Source organism: Coptis chinensis, chromosome 1, assembly GCF_015680905.1.
Source record: "Coptis chinensis isolate HL-2020 chromosome 1, ASM1568090v1, whole genome shotgun sequence".
Classification (NCBI taxonomy): Eukaryota; Viridiplantae; Streptophyta; class Magnoliopsida; order Ranunculales; family Ranunculaceae; genus Coptis; species Coptis chinensis.
In genome coordinates this window covers 59214026-59229856 of record NC_141456.1, presented here as the reverse complement: position 1 = coordinate 59229856, position 15831 = coordinate 59214026, and the positions used below count along the sequence as shown (strand labels likewise).

At 37.3% G+C, this 15831-nt stretch overlaps 1 protein-coding gene and 1 long non-coding RNA gene across 2 annotated transcripts in view; one reads left to right on the top strand and one right to left on the bottom strand.

Moving 5' to 3' along the window:
- SEC8 (subunit of exocyst complex 8) overlaps positions 1-7233 on the top strand; it is a 34832-nt gene extending 27599 nt beyond the window's left edge. Inside the window, exons 19-26 of the mRNA XM_086604152.1 lie at positions 984-1069; positions 2684-2876; positions 2991-3068; positions 4762-4863; positions 5586-5660; positions 6327-6422; positions 6592-6641; positions 6760-7233. Of these exons, the coding sequence (XP_086460278.1) occupies positions 984-1069; positions 2684-2876; positions 2991-3068; positions 4762-4863; positions 5586-5660; positions 6327-6422; positions 6592-6641; positions 6760-6847 (768 nt within the window). The 3' untranslated portion in view covers positions 6848-7233. The remainder of the gene's footprint in view (positions 1-983; positions 1070-2683; positions 2877-2990; positions 3069-4761; positions 4864-5585; positions 5661-6326; positions 6423-6591; positions 6642-6759) is intronic.
- Positions 7234-8026: 793 nt separating this feature from the next.
- Positions 8027-15610, bottom strand: LOC147524734 (uncharacterized). The gene is made up of 2 exons (XR_015197159.1): positions 15395-15610; positions 8027-8444 (listed from the first exon to the last, which is right to left on the bottom strand). It is a non-coding gene; the product is annotated as an uncharacterized LOC147524734 (long non-coding RNA).
- Between the last annotated feature and the right edge of the window lie 221 nt (positions 15611-15831).

Here is a 15831-nt window from a genome sequence, read left to right as displayed (position 1 = left end):
AGAACGTTTTGGTGTGGGGAGCCCGTCTCTCTGGTTGAAAAACTGGTTGATCACTAGCTCATACGTCGATTCGTTGATCAAGATAGTAGTCATGGTCTCTATCCTATAAACCTAGACCCGTGCTTTTTCGGAATAGCCTCAAACAAATGAAGTGGATTATTTAACCAAGAAAATCTCAGAACTCAATTCTATTTTTCAAAACCTCTTTACTTGAGGAAATTCGAGATCATTGAATCTTGATCAATCTTGAACAGAAATCCACCTTTTTCAAAACACCAATGAAACATGCAACGCTAGAATCCCAACCTGTCGAGAAACGATTAGAAGCCATCTCTCACAGCATCGTGATGAGTTGATGCTCTCTTCCTTAAAGGCTCTAACAAAGTTTTTCTCGTATGGATATATGACATCTTATCTGACAAATTTTCGAAGTTTGTAGGAATCTTGATTCCTAACACAGGTGGTTATATAAAGGTCTTGAGTTGTGGGGTACCAAATACTAGCTGTTAGACCGATTTGATAGCAATTTGAAATGGTTTTGATCAAAACTGGTAGGTATTATTTGCTTAAAAGTTTTCCAATTAAAATATTTCTCCCTGAACTCAAGGTTTATCTCTCAGGAGTCAAACCTAACAAACTAGGTCTCGAGATGCATCACTACAAATTATTTGAGTAGGTGAATCTTTGCTTTGGAGATCTGACCTCATTGTGTCTGGTGTCCAAGTGTTATTGCTATTGATTATTTTTTTGGACTGGACTCAGACATCTAGACTTGTAGCCTTGTAGGAGAGACTGATGGCTTGAACTTGACTTACAAGATGGTTTCTAAAAGTTGTATTACGGTCATACCTATACTTTAGCACAACATGTTTTTAATCTTATACCAATTTAAAATTATCATTTTGCAAAGGTAATTTGATGAGAAGACCTTGGACAGCGTGTTTGGCTGGTGATCTACCTTTCTTTTCTGTGTTTTTGTGCAGGAAAATCTAATTCGTGATGATAACAAGCTCATTTTGCTGGCATCCCTAAGCGATTCATTGGAGTATGTGGCAGATTCTATAGAAAGGTATGGGTTTTTATGAGAAGTCAAACTTTTTATGTTGCTATTTTGGCACTTCATCGTGGTAAAACACAACACGCACGTCAGGTGTAGAAAGTTGATTTTCTTCATTTTTTTTTATGTAAAAGAAATAGCGATTGCCGTTGGTGCGCTAGTCATGACAGTCGCGTGCCTCTGTGCAAACGTCTGTGCAGTTAGTATGCCTTTGGCATGTGTCAGTGTTACATCACACATACAATAGCGTGACCCATTTTTCTGGCATTCATGATAGTTATCACGCTTCCCCAGCACACACTGACATGCCCATGAAGGCTATGCTGTGTTGCATGGGTACGCCTATATTTTCGTCATGTCGCGTTTCGTGTCGTACCGACACCGACACCAATTCCGATACAACACAGATTCGTGGTCGAACTTGAGAGAATAGAAGTAGAGAAGAGAGAGAACAGAAGTGGAGAAGAGAGATCAGATTGAACTAGAGAGAGAGAGCAGATCGAACTAGAGAGAAAGAGAGGCAGAACTGTTGGAGAAGAAGACTCGGGATTGTTTTGTTTTCGGGCTTTTTTAATTGGTATTTGGGCTTGTAATTTAAATGTTTAATTGGGCCTTTATATTTCTTTTTATTTGGACAGCAAATTGGGCAAAAAAACTTAGAACATTGTTTTAACTTTTAAACTACGCAACAATTACAAACCGGGCCTTCTTTATTGGGCCCACTTTAAAGGTTTATAACTAACCCATGATTTTAAAATGGACCAGTTATGCTTTTAGAGTATACTTGTTAAGACTATGCTTTTTAAATAAGGATTGAAATAATTATTTTTTGAGGATGGAAATAATTATTTTTAATAAAAAAAATAATAATAAAATATTAGCCGTGTCCCCATGTCTTGATATTTAGAGCTTGCCATGTCCAAATTGCCGTATCCGTGTCCAAATCGGACACTCGTACCCGTACCCATTCAACACAAAGGCTATGCCTTGGGCAAATTTTGGCATACCTCTGTGCCCATTAAGGACAAAAAACGACTTTTTGTTTTTCAGAATTTGGTGCTCATCGTTGGTCTCATTTGACAGGCAGCCACGGCTTTCCAAAAGTCTAAATCTGTCAAAATCTGACTTGTGGACCGGTGATGAGCTTATGGCATACTGAATTTTGAAAACGGAAAAAGAAATTAATGATCAATGACTTGAAACTTCAAAAGAAAAACCTACAACAAGATATCATTTGTAATTGTCATTTTTCCACTTAAAACTGCATTTTATAAATAAAGCTCAATGGCGTCATTTTAATTCTGGTGTAGTACTGAAGTAGTAACAGATTTTGATTCATTTCTTGAAATTTGTATTCAGAAACACCCTAATGGACTCAATAGAAGATCTTTCATGAAGAACTTTACTCTGTTAGGAAACTGGTTCTATTTGACTTATTTTTACTTTTCATCCTTAAATGTGCATATGGCATGAGTACATGACTATGGGTTTTAAGTTTTAACAGATGCGGTTAAATGGTCCTGAAGAAAAAATAAAAGAAGAATCATATTTACCAAAATCTTTGGATGAATAAACAGATTTTGTCACAATCACTTACAAGTGAACTTTTTCATGCAATGATTTTAGGCTTGGACAGACATCCCTAAAATCATCAAATAAAGCAGAGGAGAGCCAAACTAAAGGTCATCGTCATACACGGACATCAAGTGCAGCTACTCGGGATCTGGCTTCTTTTGCTGAAGAATATAGAAGATTGGCAATTGATTGCCTCAAGGTTCTACGTGTAGAGATGCAGTTGGAGACAATTTTCCATATACAGGTTTGCAACTTTTTAGTATATACTTACCATTCTCGTACTGTGCTGGGGTTGTTTTTTTATGTAATTAGGTGATGTTCAATAACAAAAGCTACTGTGTATTTTCAATATAAACAGGAAATGACCAGTAGGGGATATGTGGAAGATCAAGATGCAGAAGAGCCAGATGATTTCATTATTTCACTTACAGCACAGGTTAGAGTCTGACTCCAAAAACTTTGGGCAATTGTACTAGACTTTAACAGCGCACTCCTGTGGAACATACCTAGAGTTGATAAATAATATGCTAGTAAACTATGTTCTCTTGTTTAGTTGTGTCACATATCATGTTAATGCATCTAGGGTAACTTTCTATTTAAGATGTTGCCATGTCAATTTTAATTTCTTGGAAGCCATTCAACCATTGTAGCTTGTAAGTTGCAACAAACAGTGTAGCTGTGAGTGCATAAAACCATCCCAAAAAGCATGGAGTTAAGTTTCTTAAACCTTGATGATTCCTGTTGGTCCAGCAAAATGTTATACCAAATATGAGAATTTTATTTGATTGGGTACTTCTGCAATAGCCTTGTACACCTAGAAAATTAAGTGCTGGGGTCACCTTTTCTTCTTTTACTTGAAATATTTAGAAGTTGTGTTAACTTAGAATGTCTGTAATGAGAATTTTTCTTATAACTTGACGTTTTCGTGGTAAATTTAGTTTATATCTTTAGGCTCTCGTACTGACTGGGGTTATCTGCTTCGTAATGGTCCTATTTCCCAAAGTGATAGATCCCAAGCATTAGTTATTCATTCAAAAATTTCAAATAGAACATGTTCAACACCATACGATTCTGGACTTATGGTTCCTATCAAAGAGTTTCCAATATCAGGTTGCATGAACTATATTTGCGTATGTTAGATCATTTAGGTACATGTTGTTGTCTGCCTGAACATGGTCCCTCTGGCTTAGATTGTATGGGTATTTGTGGAGGATCCAAATTTTTGAAGGAGTTCATAAAGGAAAATCTACTGAATTTCCACATGGCCATCTTCTACCCCGAAAATACATAAGGTTTAATCAACTTAAATAGGACGTTTAATATGTTTCTCAGCATGCACGAAAAGTGCAAATTGTAGAGGATCTGGCTTCTTACATAATATTGTGCATGCAACATGTAATATATTGTACATAGCTTATATATCACCCATGGTATGTTTGTTGGTTATGGCACTTTCCTGGAATTGATTCCTCCTCTTTGTTGCATCTCCTTTCTTGTTTTAGAAGCCGAACTCTTTATTACAAATTTTTTTTTGGTTCTTACTTTTGATTTAGCTTGATGAAATTACAACTGAAAATAATCCGTGTTGGACACGCATCCATGTGTCCGTGTCGGACACATATTGTATGTGATTTTCCTCAATTTTCGATATTTCGTCGTGTCAGACACTTCCTAATTATATATATATAATCGGTCAGGCTATGTTGACACCCCTACCAAAAGGTGCACTTTCACAATGACTTAATGGCTGATTTTTGGTGGAGATGACCCCCTACCATGTTGATCATGTTCAAAAAAATTCAGCTCATTTCAATATCTCTAGCCTTGTCGAATGTGTTTTACAAAACTGAAAAAAAATAGACCGTTAGAAAGTTTGCAAACTTAAACACAACTTTTGACAAGGTTACACATTTAAATGAGCTTATTTTTTGTGGAGTTCGTATCCATTCAGGGGAGATCACATCTAGTCATCTACCAAAAATGAGCCATAAATTATAGTGGAAGTACACTTTCTGGTACAGGTGTCAATTCGGGTTGTCAACGTAGCCTGACCATGTAAATGTATATCTTGATGTGGGTCTCTTTAAGCATGAATTTTTTTGATTTCTTCTCTCATTGTTGTTCCATAGATAACTCGAAGGGATGAGGAGATGGCACCTTTTGTTGCAGATACAAAACGGAATTATATATTTGGTGGAATATGTAGCATTGCCGCAAATGCATCAATAAAGGTTTGTATACATGTAGACTTACTTTCTGGGTAATACACGAAATTTTAAAGCTTGTGAGGTGTGCTTAAGATGCTCAAAATCATTCGTCAAGGAGTCTGCTCCAGGATTGAGTCTAACACATGGACAACACATTCTTGGGTGACGTGGACTAAATAGGACTTTTGGGCCAAACACAATAGCCTGCTTAGATACTTTATCATACACTGGGACATCCAACGTTTGCTGGTGAGTGGAGAGGCACATAAATTTGTATACTTTCATACAAGGCTTTCAATGTCCCACGTGGGACTAAACTAAACTTCTCAACACACCTAAATCCATATTTTATTACGTTGTCATTTTTTTTTAATTAAGCTTTTTTGGGTGATTAATCGACCTATTTTCTGTACATAAAACAATTTTTTCCTCATTACCTTCAACCTAATTTTGTTGATAACTCTGCACTGGAATTTGGTTGATCTCACGCAAAGTCAGATTTGAGCAATAGATAAATATCTAACCCCATTAGCATGGGATATAATTCAACAAACACTCGAATGTCATTTTCCCTTGTAATTTGATGAAATGTAATTATTCCAAAATAAGTGTGAATACGAATTGAGGCACATCAATGCCATGTGTCACTCAAGAGCCTAAAGTAAGGCCTTTAGATTTGTGAACACTTATGTATTGATTATTCCCACATCATTTACTTGTCACTGAGGAAATTTGAAATTTTCCAGGCTTTGGCTGACATGAAATCTATCAATCTTTTTGGGGTTCAGCAGATATGTCGGAACTCTATTGCATTGGAACAGGTACCTGCTATTTGTAGAGTTCACTCTGTATTTTTATGCTGATATCCATGAATGGTCTCTGTGATAATATTACTTTCTCGTTTTCCTTGAAAATGAAACTTCTATGATAGACATGTTACAGCTCTCATGGAATCCTTAAAGTATCCCCCGAGCTGTGATATATACTCTCTGAGTGGTTGTTGAATGATGACTTAATGGAATGGTAACATATGAATAACATGTCTTGGGAACAAGTACCAAGAACAATTTACGTGACTTGTCAACAACAGCATTCACATGAAGCGTTTATATTTTTCTTTCCCTGATATAAAACCACCCTGCTTTTCTATTCTCTTCCTCTTCCATAAAAGAATGGATTTTAGGGTATACTCCTTGCTGGTACTACTTCAAGTAGTAGGTTTGGCTACAGAAATTAGATCTGTTATAGGAAAATGTTTAATGTAATGAAAAAAAATGTTTGCTTTGTTGGTTTCCCATATGTAATAGGTAATGTGATCAGAGATTATTTCTGGAGTTGATGTCTCTTCCCGTTCTTCTTTTTGTTTATTTATTTGATATTCCCAAAATCTTCTTTTTCTATTATTATGTTAAGGCTTTCCAGTTTTTTCGTGCTTGTGTGTTTAGCAGCTGTCCTCATACTTCATTATTGAACTTCGCATGTTGCAGGCCCTAGCAGCTATCCCATCAATTAACAGTGAAGCTGTTCAACAGAGATTAGATCGTGTCCGCACCTACTATGAACTTCTGAACTTGCCATTTGAGGTGAATATTTTCTTGAACAGTATTATGGTAATCAAATCCATATGTAAGAAGGAATTATGCAAATTAAATCACCAAATGCAGCAAGCAGTATCATCTCAAGTGCTCTTGTGACTGTTATCCATAAAATTTATGTTGCTTCTAAAGATCAAGGTTATCTTTCTGCTTGCAGGCCCTGCTTGCCTTTATTACGGAGCATGAATACTTGTTTACTGCTGCAGAGTAAGTAATGCAATTTTGATTTATCAATTGATAAAAGAACATGGCAGTGCAAACGATGTTGTTCTATTACATCATTCCAGGACTAATTCGTACACGAATGAATTTCTTGGTTTGACAGGTATTCTAGTCTTCTAAAGGTCCAGGTCCCAGGGAGGGAGATCCCTGGTGATGCAGAGAAGCGAGTATCTGAAATTTTGTCCCATTAGAAAGATAATTATCCTACAGTAGTTCATGTGGATGTGGGAACATGTACATTCCCAACTTATGTAGATTGCGTGCAAACTAGTGCAAGATCTGGGTGGTGGGGTAAGGAGTTCTATTTTGGAAGCCATCTCTCGCTTCTGTCGAAGGTCTTGTTGTTGTGGTTGTAGTATATGTTCATATGTATAATTCCTTGTTTGTCTTTTCGACCTAACTACTGAGTGCTCTTTCTTTTGTGTTTTGATTCTTTCATTTTTTTTTTGTTTTTTATTTTGTTTTAATCTTGGTAGATTTACGTCTTTTGTAAATATGATGATCGTTGTGGAGGAATGGAGATTTTTTGATGGGCAAGGATTTTGAGTTGATCAAATTAAAGTTAGTTTATTTGTAAGTTGTGATTTCATATACAGGTTGGGTCATGGACGAACAAAAGTCGAGACGGTTTACCCAAAAAAAAAAAGTAGGGTTTGTTTGTAACTGGCAAACCTCTAGTGGGAAAATATAAGATTTGCCAGTGTTTTCCACTATAGATTTGCCATACCACTGGCAAACTAAAATTTGAAATTCAGTTCCCTCAAAATATACTAGTATTACATAATATATATATATATATATATATATATATATATATATATATATATATATATAGGAGTAGGTTCCGTTTACAACACTTTTTATACAACGTTTTATACAATACCTCCCACTGGACCCTTCAAGATGTTTTAAGGGCTAATATTTTGTAGATAAGATGTTCTCACCATGGATATGATCTCCACAAAAAATTGGGTCCTTTGAACATTTCTAAGTTTGCCAAAAAAAAGTTACAAAATCGATATTTCTGGACCATTAATAAAAATTCATAGGTTGAGAACAATATTTCTCATGATTATGAATTTTCAAATGAGCTGAATTTTTGTGGAGATGATCTCCATGGTGTGGAGATTATATCTACAAGGAATCAAGGCTTAATTCATATTTTTAATGGGTATTGTATAAAACGTTGTATAAAAAGTGTTGTAAACGAACCCCATATATATATATATATATATATATATATATATATATATATATATATATATATATATATATATATTTTTTTTTTTTTTTTATTTTTTTTTCCATAGAAACATGTCATATTTACCATTAGAATATTAAAGGTAGAGTACTACAATCCAAAAGAAAACTAGGCAGAAAGTTCACTTCCTGGTTATGGAAAGCCCACTTTGCAAGGTCACGAGCTTTTCTATTAAATTGTCTACTAATCCAGTGAAACTGCCAAAAAAACTAAAGGCTTGCATAAGCCCAGGATCATACTTCGAAAAAACTAAAGGCTTACATAAGCCTAGGATCATACTTCTGTTCTAGTTCCAGTTTATAGAGTTCTTTTCACTAGAGTTTTGTAATTCCTAAATGACTTGTTTACAGCCTCTCTCAAACAGACAAGACATCTCTCCTGTGCTCCTGGGTAGTTTGGCAGCAACTTCTAACGCCACCATCTCTGCCTCCTTTGCACTTCCAACTTCAAACTTTTAGGTAGCTGCTCCCACCAGCTTTCCTTCCCCATCCCATGCCAAGGCTCCTGCTGCAGCAGCCCTCGTAGCTCTGCAATAAGCACCATTAATTACAATAGTGTTTACTTCAACCAAAGAGAAAATTGAGTTGTTATTTTCATCTAGCCATGTTTCAGAGAAAGTTGAGTTAGAAAAATTCACTCCCTGATTCTCACTGAAAGCTTGGATACCCCTATTCCACTTGACATAAGCTCTCCTCAAGAGACTATCTCTGTTAGGAGCTTTGCCCTCAAACTTTGCTTTGTTCCTCGTCTCCCATATCTCTTGCAAGAGGATAGCTGCTAGTAGACCCTTTTCTGCAAGACCAGGGTCTTTTGTCTGACTCCAGTTAAGGAAAACATCCAACCAATCCCATATGGACTTGTCAGCCCTCTCTTCAACTCTTGCTCCCAGCTCAGAGGCAAACCAGACTATCTTTATCTATTCACATTGGAAAAAGATGTGAATGGGATCTTCAGGTTCAGACCAACAAAAAGGACAAGTATAGTCCCCTAAGGTTTTTCCTAGCCAACAAATCTCCTGTAGGAAGAATGTTCATATACATTTTCCATAACAAAATCTGATTGCTAGCAGTAAGCTGGGTCCTCCAAAGAGTCTTTATGGTTTTGGAATTAAAGGAGGAGGTGCCCCCTTGCCATTCCTCTCTTTTCAAAAACTGATAAGAAGACTTAACAGATAGCAAGTCATTCTTGGTTCCCACCCATCTGACAGTGTCACTTGCCAGACTAGAGGGTCTGATCACCACTTGTTTTATAAAGGATGCTATATCTGGTGAGAATAGAGTGTCCACCTTTTGATAGTCCCAACCATTGTCATCCCCTAGCATCAAGTCCTTCACTCTAAGGTCCTCGAGGTCTGGTCTATCAAATATCATCTCCCCCAGAGTAATAGGGGCATTCTTAAGGAGGATCCAAGGTTGTTTCATGACATTCACCTTTTCCCCCTTCCCAATGCTCCATATTAACCCTGGGAGAATATCTCTGGCAGTTCTATGAATACCTTTCCAGAATCAAGAGGCCCTACGAGGAGGGCCAGCTTTACTGTCAATCCAATGCTTCCCATAGGTAGCTAAGAAATTTTTAGCCCATATAGAGGTATTATCCTTAATAGCTTTCCAAGCCAGTTTAGCAAGCATTGCCTTGTTCATGTCCCCAGCTTTCCTTAGCCCTAGGCCTCCCAAGGCCTTGGGTTTACATAAGTCATCCCACCCAATAGTGTGAATGCTTTTGCTATCTTCAGTACCATGCCACCAGAAGTGTCTGTAGGCTTTATTCATCTTCTTACAAGTAGATCTAGGGAGCTTGTAAGTGGTCATAGCATATAAAGGAGTTGCCTGGGCTACAACTTGTATGAGAGTAGTTCTACCAGCTTGAGCAATGACTTTTGCTCTCTAGCCCTTAATCTTACTATGCACTTTATCTACTAAGTAATCAAAGTCCTATTTCTTTTTATGAGAAAGGACAATAGGAACCCCCAAATACTTGTCCTTTTTGTCAAAAAATCTCATCTTCCAAAATCTTTTCAAAATCTTTTTATGCATATTATGAACATTTTTGCTACAATAGATACTTGACTTACCATAGTTTATCTTTTGTTCAGATGCTTCACAGTATTCCTCAAGGATGCTCTTAAGGTTTCCACTTTCAACTAGATTGGCTTTAATGAACAAGATAAGATCATCAATATATAAGAGATGAGTGATAGGGGGGCATTCCTTCTGATCTTAATGTCATGGATATCCCCATTGCTCTCAGCCTTAGCAATCATTCTGGATAAAACTTCAGACACAAGAATAAACAGGTAAGGGGAGAGATGATCTCCCTATCTAAGGCCTCTATCAGGATTGAAACTCTCAAGGGGAGAGCCATTCAACAACACTTTGTAAGAAACAATAGAGAGGCAATGGGAGATGAGGAGTCTCCACTTAGCACTAAACCCCAGCTTTTGAAAAAGGTTATCTATGAATGACCATTCAACTCTATCATAGGCTTTGGCTATATCCATTTTTAAGGCTACAAACCCTTTTTTAGTTTTCATATGTTTCATATTATAGGAAATTTCAATAGCAAGATCAATATTATCTCCTATATTTCTACCTTTTATGAAGGCTCCTTGAAAAGGAGAGACAATCTTATTTATGTGAGCCTTAAGTCTGTTAGCAAGGATCTTAGCAATAATCTTATAACAGAAGTTACATAAGCTAATAGATCTAAACTTAGACATATGGCCAGGATTAGAAATCTTAGGGATTAAAGCAATAAAAGTTTCATTAAAGCTAGGATTTATGCAACCTTGATTAAAAAAAATCCTAACACAGTTAATAATAGAAGGACCCATAACATCTTAGCACTGTTGATAGAAAGTGCCTTGAAAACCATCAGGTCCTGGGGATTTTAGAGCCCCCATCTTCTTCACCACATGCCAAGATATCCTCCCTAGTGGGGCAAGCAATAAGAATCTTATTTTCTCTATCAGTAATGCAATGAAAGAACAAATTAAGAATATTATCATTACTAGCAGGATTATCAGAAGCATAGATATCATCAAAATACTCTTTAACAACTATCCTCACCTCCTGCCTACCTTCCTTCTAGTTACCCTCATTATCCCTAATCTTATCTATTATCTATGTTATTTTTCCTTCTCTTGTAAACAGTAGACAAATGACTTTTTTTTGTATTCCTACCTCCCTCTTTGAACCAGTGTTGGCTAGACTTTTGTTTCCAGAAAACTTCCTCTTTGTCATACCAATCAAACAGCCTGACTTTAAGCAGCTTAGCTTTTGCATAAATATGAGGAGTGAAAGGCTTCTGAAGAACTCTATCTAGATCTTTTTGGGTTTTTTTTTTATATTATGAAAAATATTACCAAACACCTTCCAAGTTTTAAGACTTTGTTCAGTCGATTTTAACCTATGAACTACTTTCCAATCAGGAAAATCATGTGTTACAACATTCCAAGCCTGATCAATGACAGGCTTACAAGAAACATCTTTAAGCCACATATCATAGAGTCTGAAGGGCTTATCAGCAGTCTCCATCCTAGGTTTTAGGTTAATCATCAAAGACAAGTGGTCCGAGGTAGCATTGACCACATTTTTAACAACCATATTGGGAAAAAGATCCATCCAGTCAGCAGTAGCCAGAGCACAATCTAGCCTTTCAAGAATATTATCTTTAACCTTTCTATTGTTGTTCCAAGTAAACTTAGGGCCTTTATAACCCAGATTAATCAAACCCAGGTTATTTATCAGATTATTAAACTCAAGCATGCAATTGGTAAAAAAATGACCTACCCCTTACTTTTTCATCCAGAGATCTTATAGCATTAAAGTCACCAAATAAAATCCAGAGACCAGGTATAAATGGCGCACTTTCCCTAATCTCAGTCCAAAATGTATGCCTAAGATTAGCATTAGGTTCACCATACACAAAACTGAAATACCAAGGAGTAAGACTATTATTATACTCAAAAAGTTTACCTGTTATTTGATTTATTGTAGCTCCCAGCACTTCAAGATTGACTCTCGTTCTCCAGAAAAGAGCAAGACCACCTCGAAGCCCAGAAGCAGGAACACAGAAGAAGTTTTCATATTTAATCACTTTACTTAACATACTAATCCTACTCTCCCCACTTTTGTTTATGACAAGCAAATGATATCTGGTTGGTGTTGTCTTACTAGATCATTTAGATTTTGAATTACTGTAGAGGAACATATTCCCCGGCAATTCCAGACGTGTATCATTTCTGAAGAGGCAGCTGTTTAGGGACAGCTACCGCGAACCCTGGAGGAGGACCACACAGACCTCCACTGCTTGCTGACTCTCCACTTACACCACTGGAGCTCTCATCACCACAATAGCCAATATTAGAGCCTCTTAGCTTTTTTGAACATTCACCAGTACTCTGTTGCTTGCACTTGAAATTTTGACGTCTCGCCACTATCTAGCCATCTATTGCAAGAGGCTGAGGCTGAGAAATGTTATCTTCAGAATCATAACCAAACCCATCTGGACTACCTTGTACTAAATCCAACGGAGCATTTCCTACCGAGACCTCATCCTGTAGTTCATCATTGTACACCACCATGTTTAAATCAGTCTCTTCTAATGGATCTTCTTCCTCTTCAGAGAAAGCATCCGATGGGATCTCCTCCTCTGGAACATCTGGTCCCGAGACTTCTGACGGGACACTGGAATCCAGAGAGTGATTTGAAAGAGATGGTTCAGTAGATTCCATAGTGTCACTTGAGATAGAGATAATTGGGGATTCTTCTGGAATAAGCAAGTGCCCCAAGCCTTTAGCCCTCATATCATCAGCGTCTCTTTTAGCCTTCTTTGATTTGTATTCAGCCAGCCTTATACTGCTTCTCTCCCACCCATCATCATCCATTGTAACTAGATCTTTTTCAATACTTGTGAGCAATTTCCTTTTTGTTCCCACACAAAACCCTTGAGCAGTCATCTTGCTTCTTTTAAAACCCACCTTTTTTGCACCTCGAGAAGCCAGTGTTTTGAAACCCGTTCCACGTGTGGGTAGCCCAATGAAGCGAAAACTTGGTTTTTTAGAACCAGAAAGTAGAGAGGTGTGTTTAGACCCATTTGTCTCGTTGTTCTCAAGAAAATGAATGATTACCTTGGAAAGGGGAGAAAATTTGTTGTTCGGAGAGGCGTGATCATCCACAAGATTTTTTTGTATTCCCAAGAAGTCACCCTCCAAAGCTAGGTCTCCTAGCTCCACAAATGCACAACCCAAATCTCCTACAGTTTTATTCCTTCCAGAATCTGATGTGTCACTTTGGGTCAGGCCAAAATCATCCGCTCCGGAGGCCTTGACCAAGTCCAAGTCCTTGCCCGAATTACTATTTTTTTGGGCCCCACACAACTAAGGCCACCTCTTGTGCAATAGGTCCATGGAATAGTCTCATTGAGAGGCCTTGTTCCCCTTGGGCTTGGTCCAAACACTCTAGCCGTTGTTCCGAAGCAGCGAGACTTGGGCCCCCCATAACTGAATCTCCAACGGTAACTGGCGCATTTGTCATGTTTTCTGAGATATCCATTCTGATCTCTGTCAAACTAGATTCTCTTTCCTTTGTTACCATAGGCCTGACGTCAGAGACAATTGCCACGTGCATTCCTTGGTGGTGTTGTCAGCAACCCCGCCCCATGCTAGTGCCTTTTCGCTGGTGATCCTCTGTTCCTTGCTGAAATTTGATCATATCGAGGTTTTTGCGGTGTACCTGAGATCGTTACTGACGCAGGGCATGTGTTTGCAACACCATTAAAGAACACATTTGCTCTCATCATAAAGGAAAAGTTATTCTTGATATCCTTGGGAGATCCACCATACTTTCGCAAGTCCATACTGTATTTTTCTCGTTGAGTGCAGTAATGTATATCATGGCCGATACATCCACAAAAATAGCAAAAAATATCCAGTTTTTCATATTTGAAAGTTACTGGAAACACTTCCCCCAGTTCCGTTCGAAGATCTATCCCCTTGAGCAATCTTTCTTTGATGTCCATCCTAACTCTAACCCTTGCAACCGGTCTTTTGAACTCTGATGAACAACAGAGGTCAACCTCCTTTACTTTGCCGAGGCTTAAACCCACTTTACTAACATTCTCATCATTAAACCGATTACTCAGGAGTCCATATATCTGAACCCAAAAATCTACCAAATCAAACTTATGTTCTTTAGCTAAATTCTCTATGTACTTCCCTTTCTTTACGGACATAATAAACCCTTGTATCATCCAAGGTCCATTCTTTCTGACATGTTCATATTCATCTGCATTCTCGAAACCCATCTTGTAGAACCATTTTGATATTGATTCTATCTTTGTCTTGCCTCTAGTTTGCCAGCACATATGCAACTCATCCGCTAGATCTTGTAGAGATATTTGTTTTCCTCCATACAACTTACATAGCAAGGTGGTATGCTCTACTGGACTTTCTTCCCTATTCTTGCACCCAATATCAACCACTCATCTTCTTTCGAGCAGAAAAGATTTTGCATATCAGCTTGTAGTTGTTCTATTTTTGCCCTGGTTGAGTCGCCTGGCTTCGGTTTAACCATTCTAGTGTTGTCTCCATTCAAGATATCCATCTGAAAAAGAAAGGCATAAGGGGAGGGGTAGTGGGAGGCTTGAACAAGGATGACACAATCGATCTGTAAGAAAAACTTTTTGAGAAATAAAAAAACAAGCAAACTAACCTTGACGATTAGATACAATTCGAAATTTGAAATTTGAAGTTTGAAGTTGTGTGTGGGAAAAGGAGGGGGATTCTGCTTTCAGCCGTAGGAGAGCAGTGTAAAATAATTTACAACTATTACATTATTAATCAGTGGATGCGAATCTACTTAATTTAAGCTAAATATCATATTTCTTTCACTACATATACAATTATACATATCAACTTGATGTGGTGTTTCAAACATAGAAATCTCACAGTACATAGAGATTATGGGTAGAATTGTAAAAGTAGACATTCACGTGATAATTATATGTCTTAAAATAAGGGCGGCGGTATTGACACCCCATAAAAGGGGACTAGCACCCCTTTTGGATGATATATGTCATATATCATCCATTTTTCTCTCTCTCTCTCTCTATATAGGATGATACATGACATATATCATCCAAAAGGGGGTGCTAGTCCCCTTTTAAGGAGTGCCAATACCGCGGCCCTAAAATAAAGTAGTTGTAGTGGGCAAATATCGTACTAACTAATATTTCAACTCTTAAAATCACTTTATAAACCGAGATATCGACGTATATCTAAACTTGTATTTTGCAAGAAAGAAACAGGAAAGAGGAGGACTATATAAAGACTAAAACATGAGAGAAAAAACATTCCAATCTGAACCACATCTTTTGTAACAAAAGAGAGAAGAGAGGGTGATTACAAATCTGCCATTAGAGTTTTATAAGAATCTTAGAAGTTATTAATAAAACTTCATTGATTTTGAGTGTTTACCTTGATCACTATATTGGCGCAGCTGTAAACACTTGTTTGTTTCATGATGCTTGATTTTGTGATATTAGCAATATAGCTTGTTTTCCATCTGTTTTGGTGTAAACATTGGAAATCTGAAATAATATTTCTTTCCTACTCTTCGTAAAATATCTTATGATGTTGTGTTGATGGCTATAAAGTAATTCACTGTTGCGGGACTCTGTAGGTGGGAGCGCCATTTTTAAGATAGTAAAGATACACATAATAGAAGATTGCAAGGGTAAATTCCTAATTTGGCCATGATAATGTCATTTTGTTCTTATCCGGCCATTGTCAGCAACCCAGTGCAAAAAATTGTAGACCATTAGTTGTTGACAAAATGAGTTACAATTTGTGGCTGAATTGGAAACACATCATGGCCGATCAGGAATTTACCCATTGCAATTGGTCTCAAAATA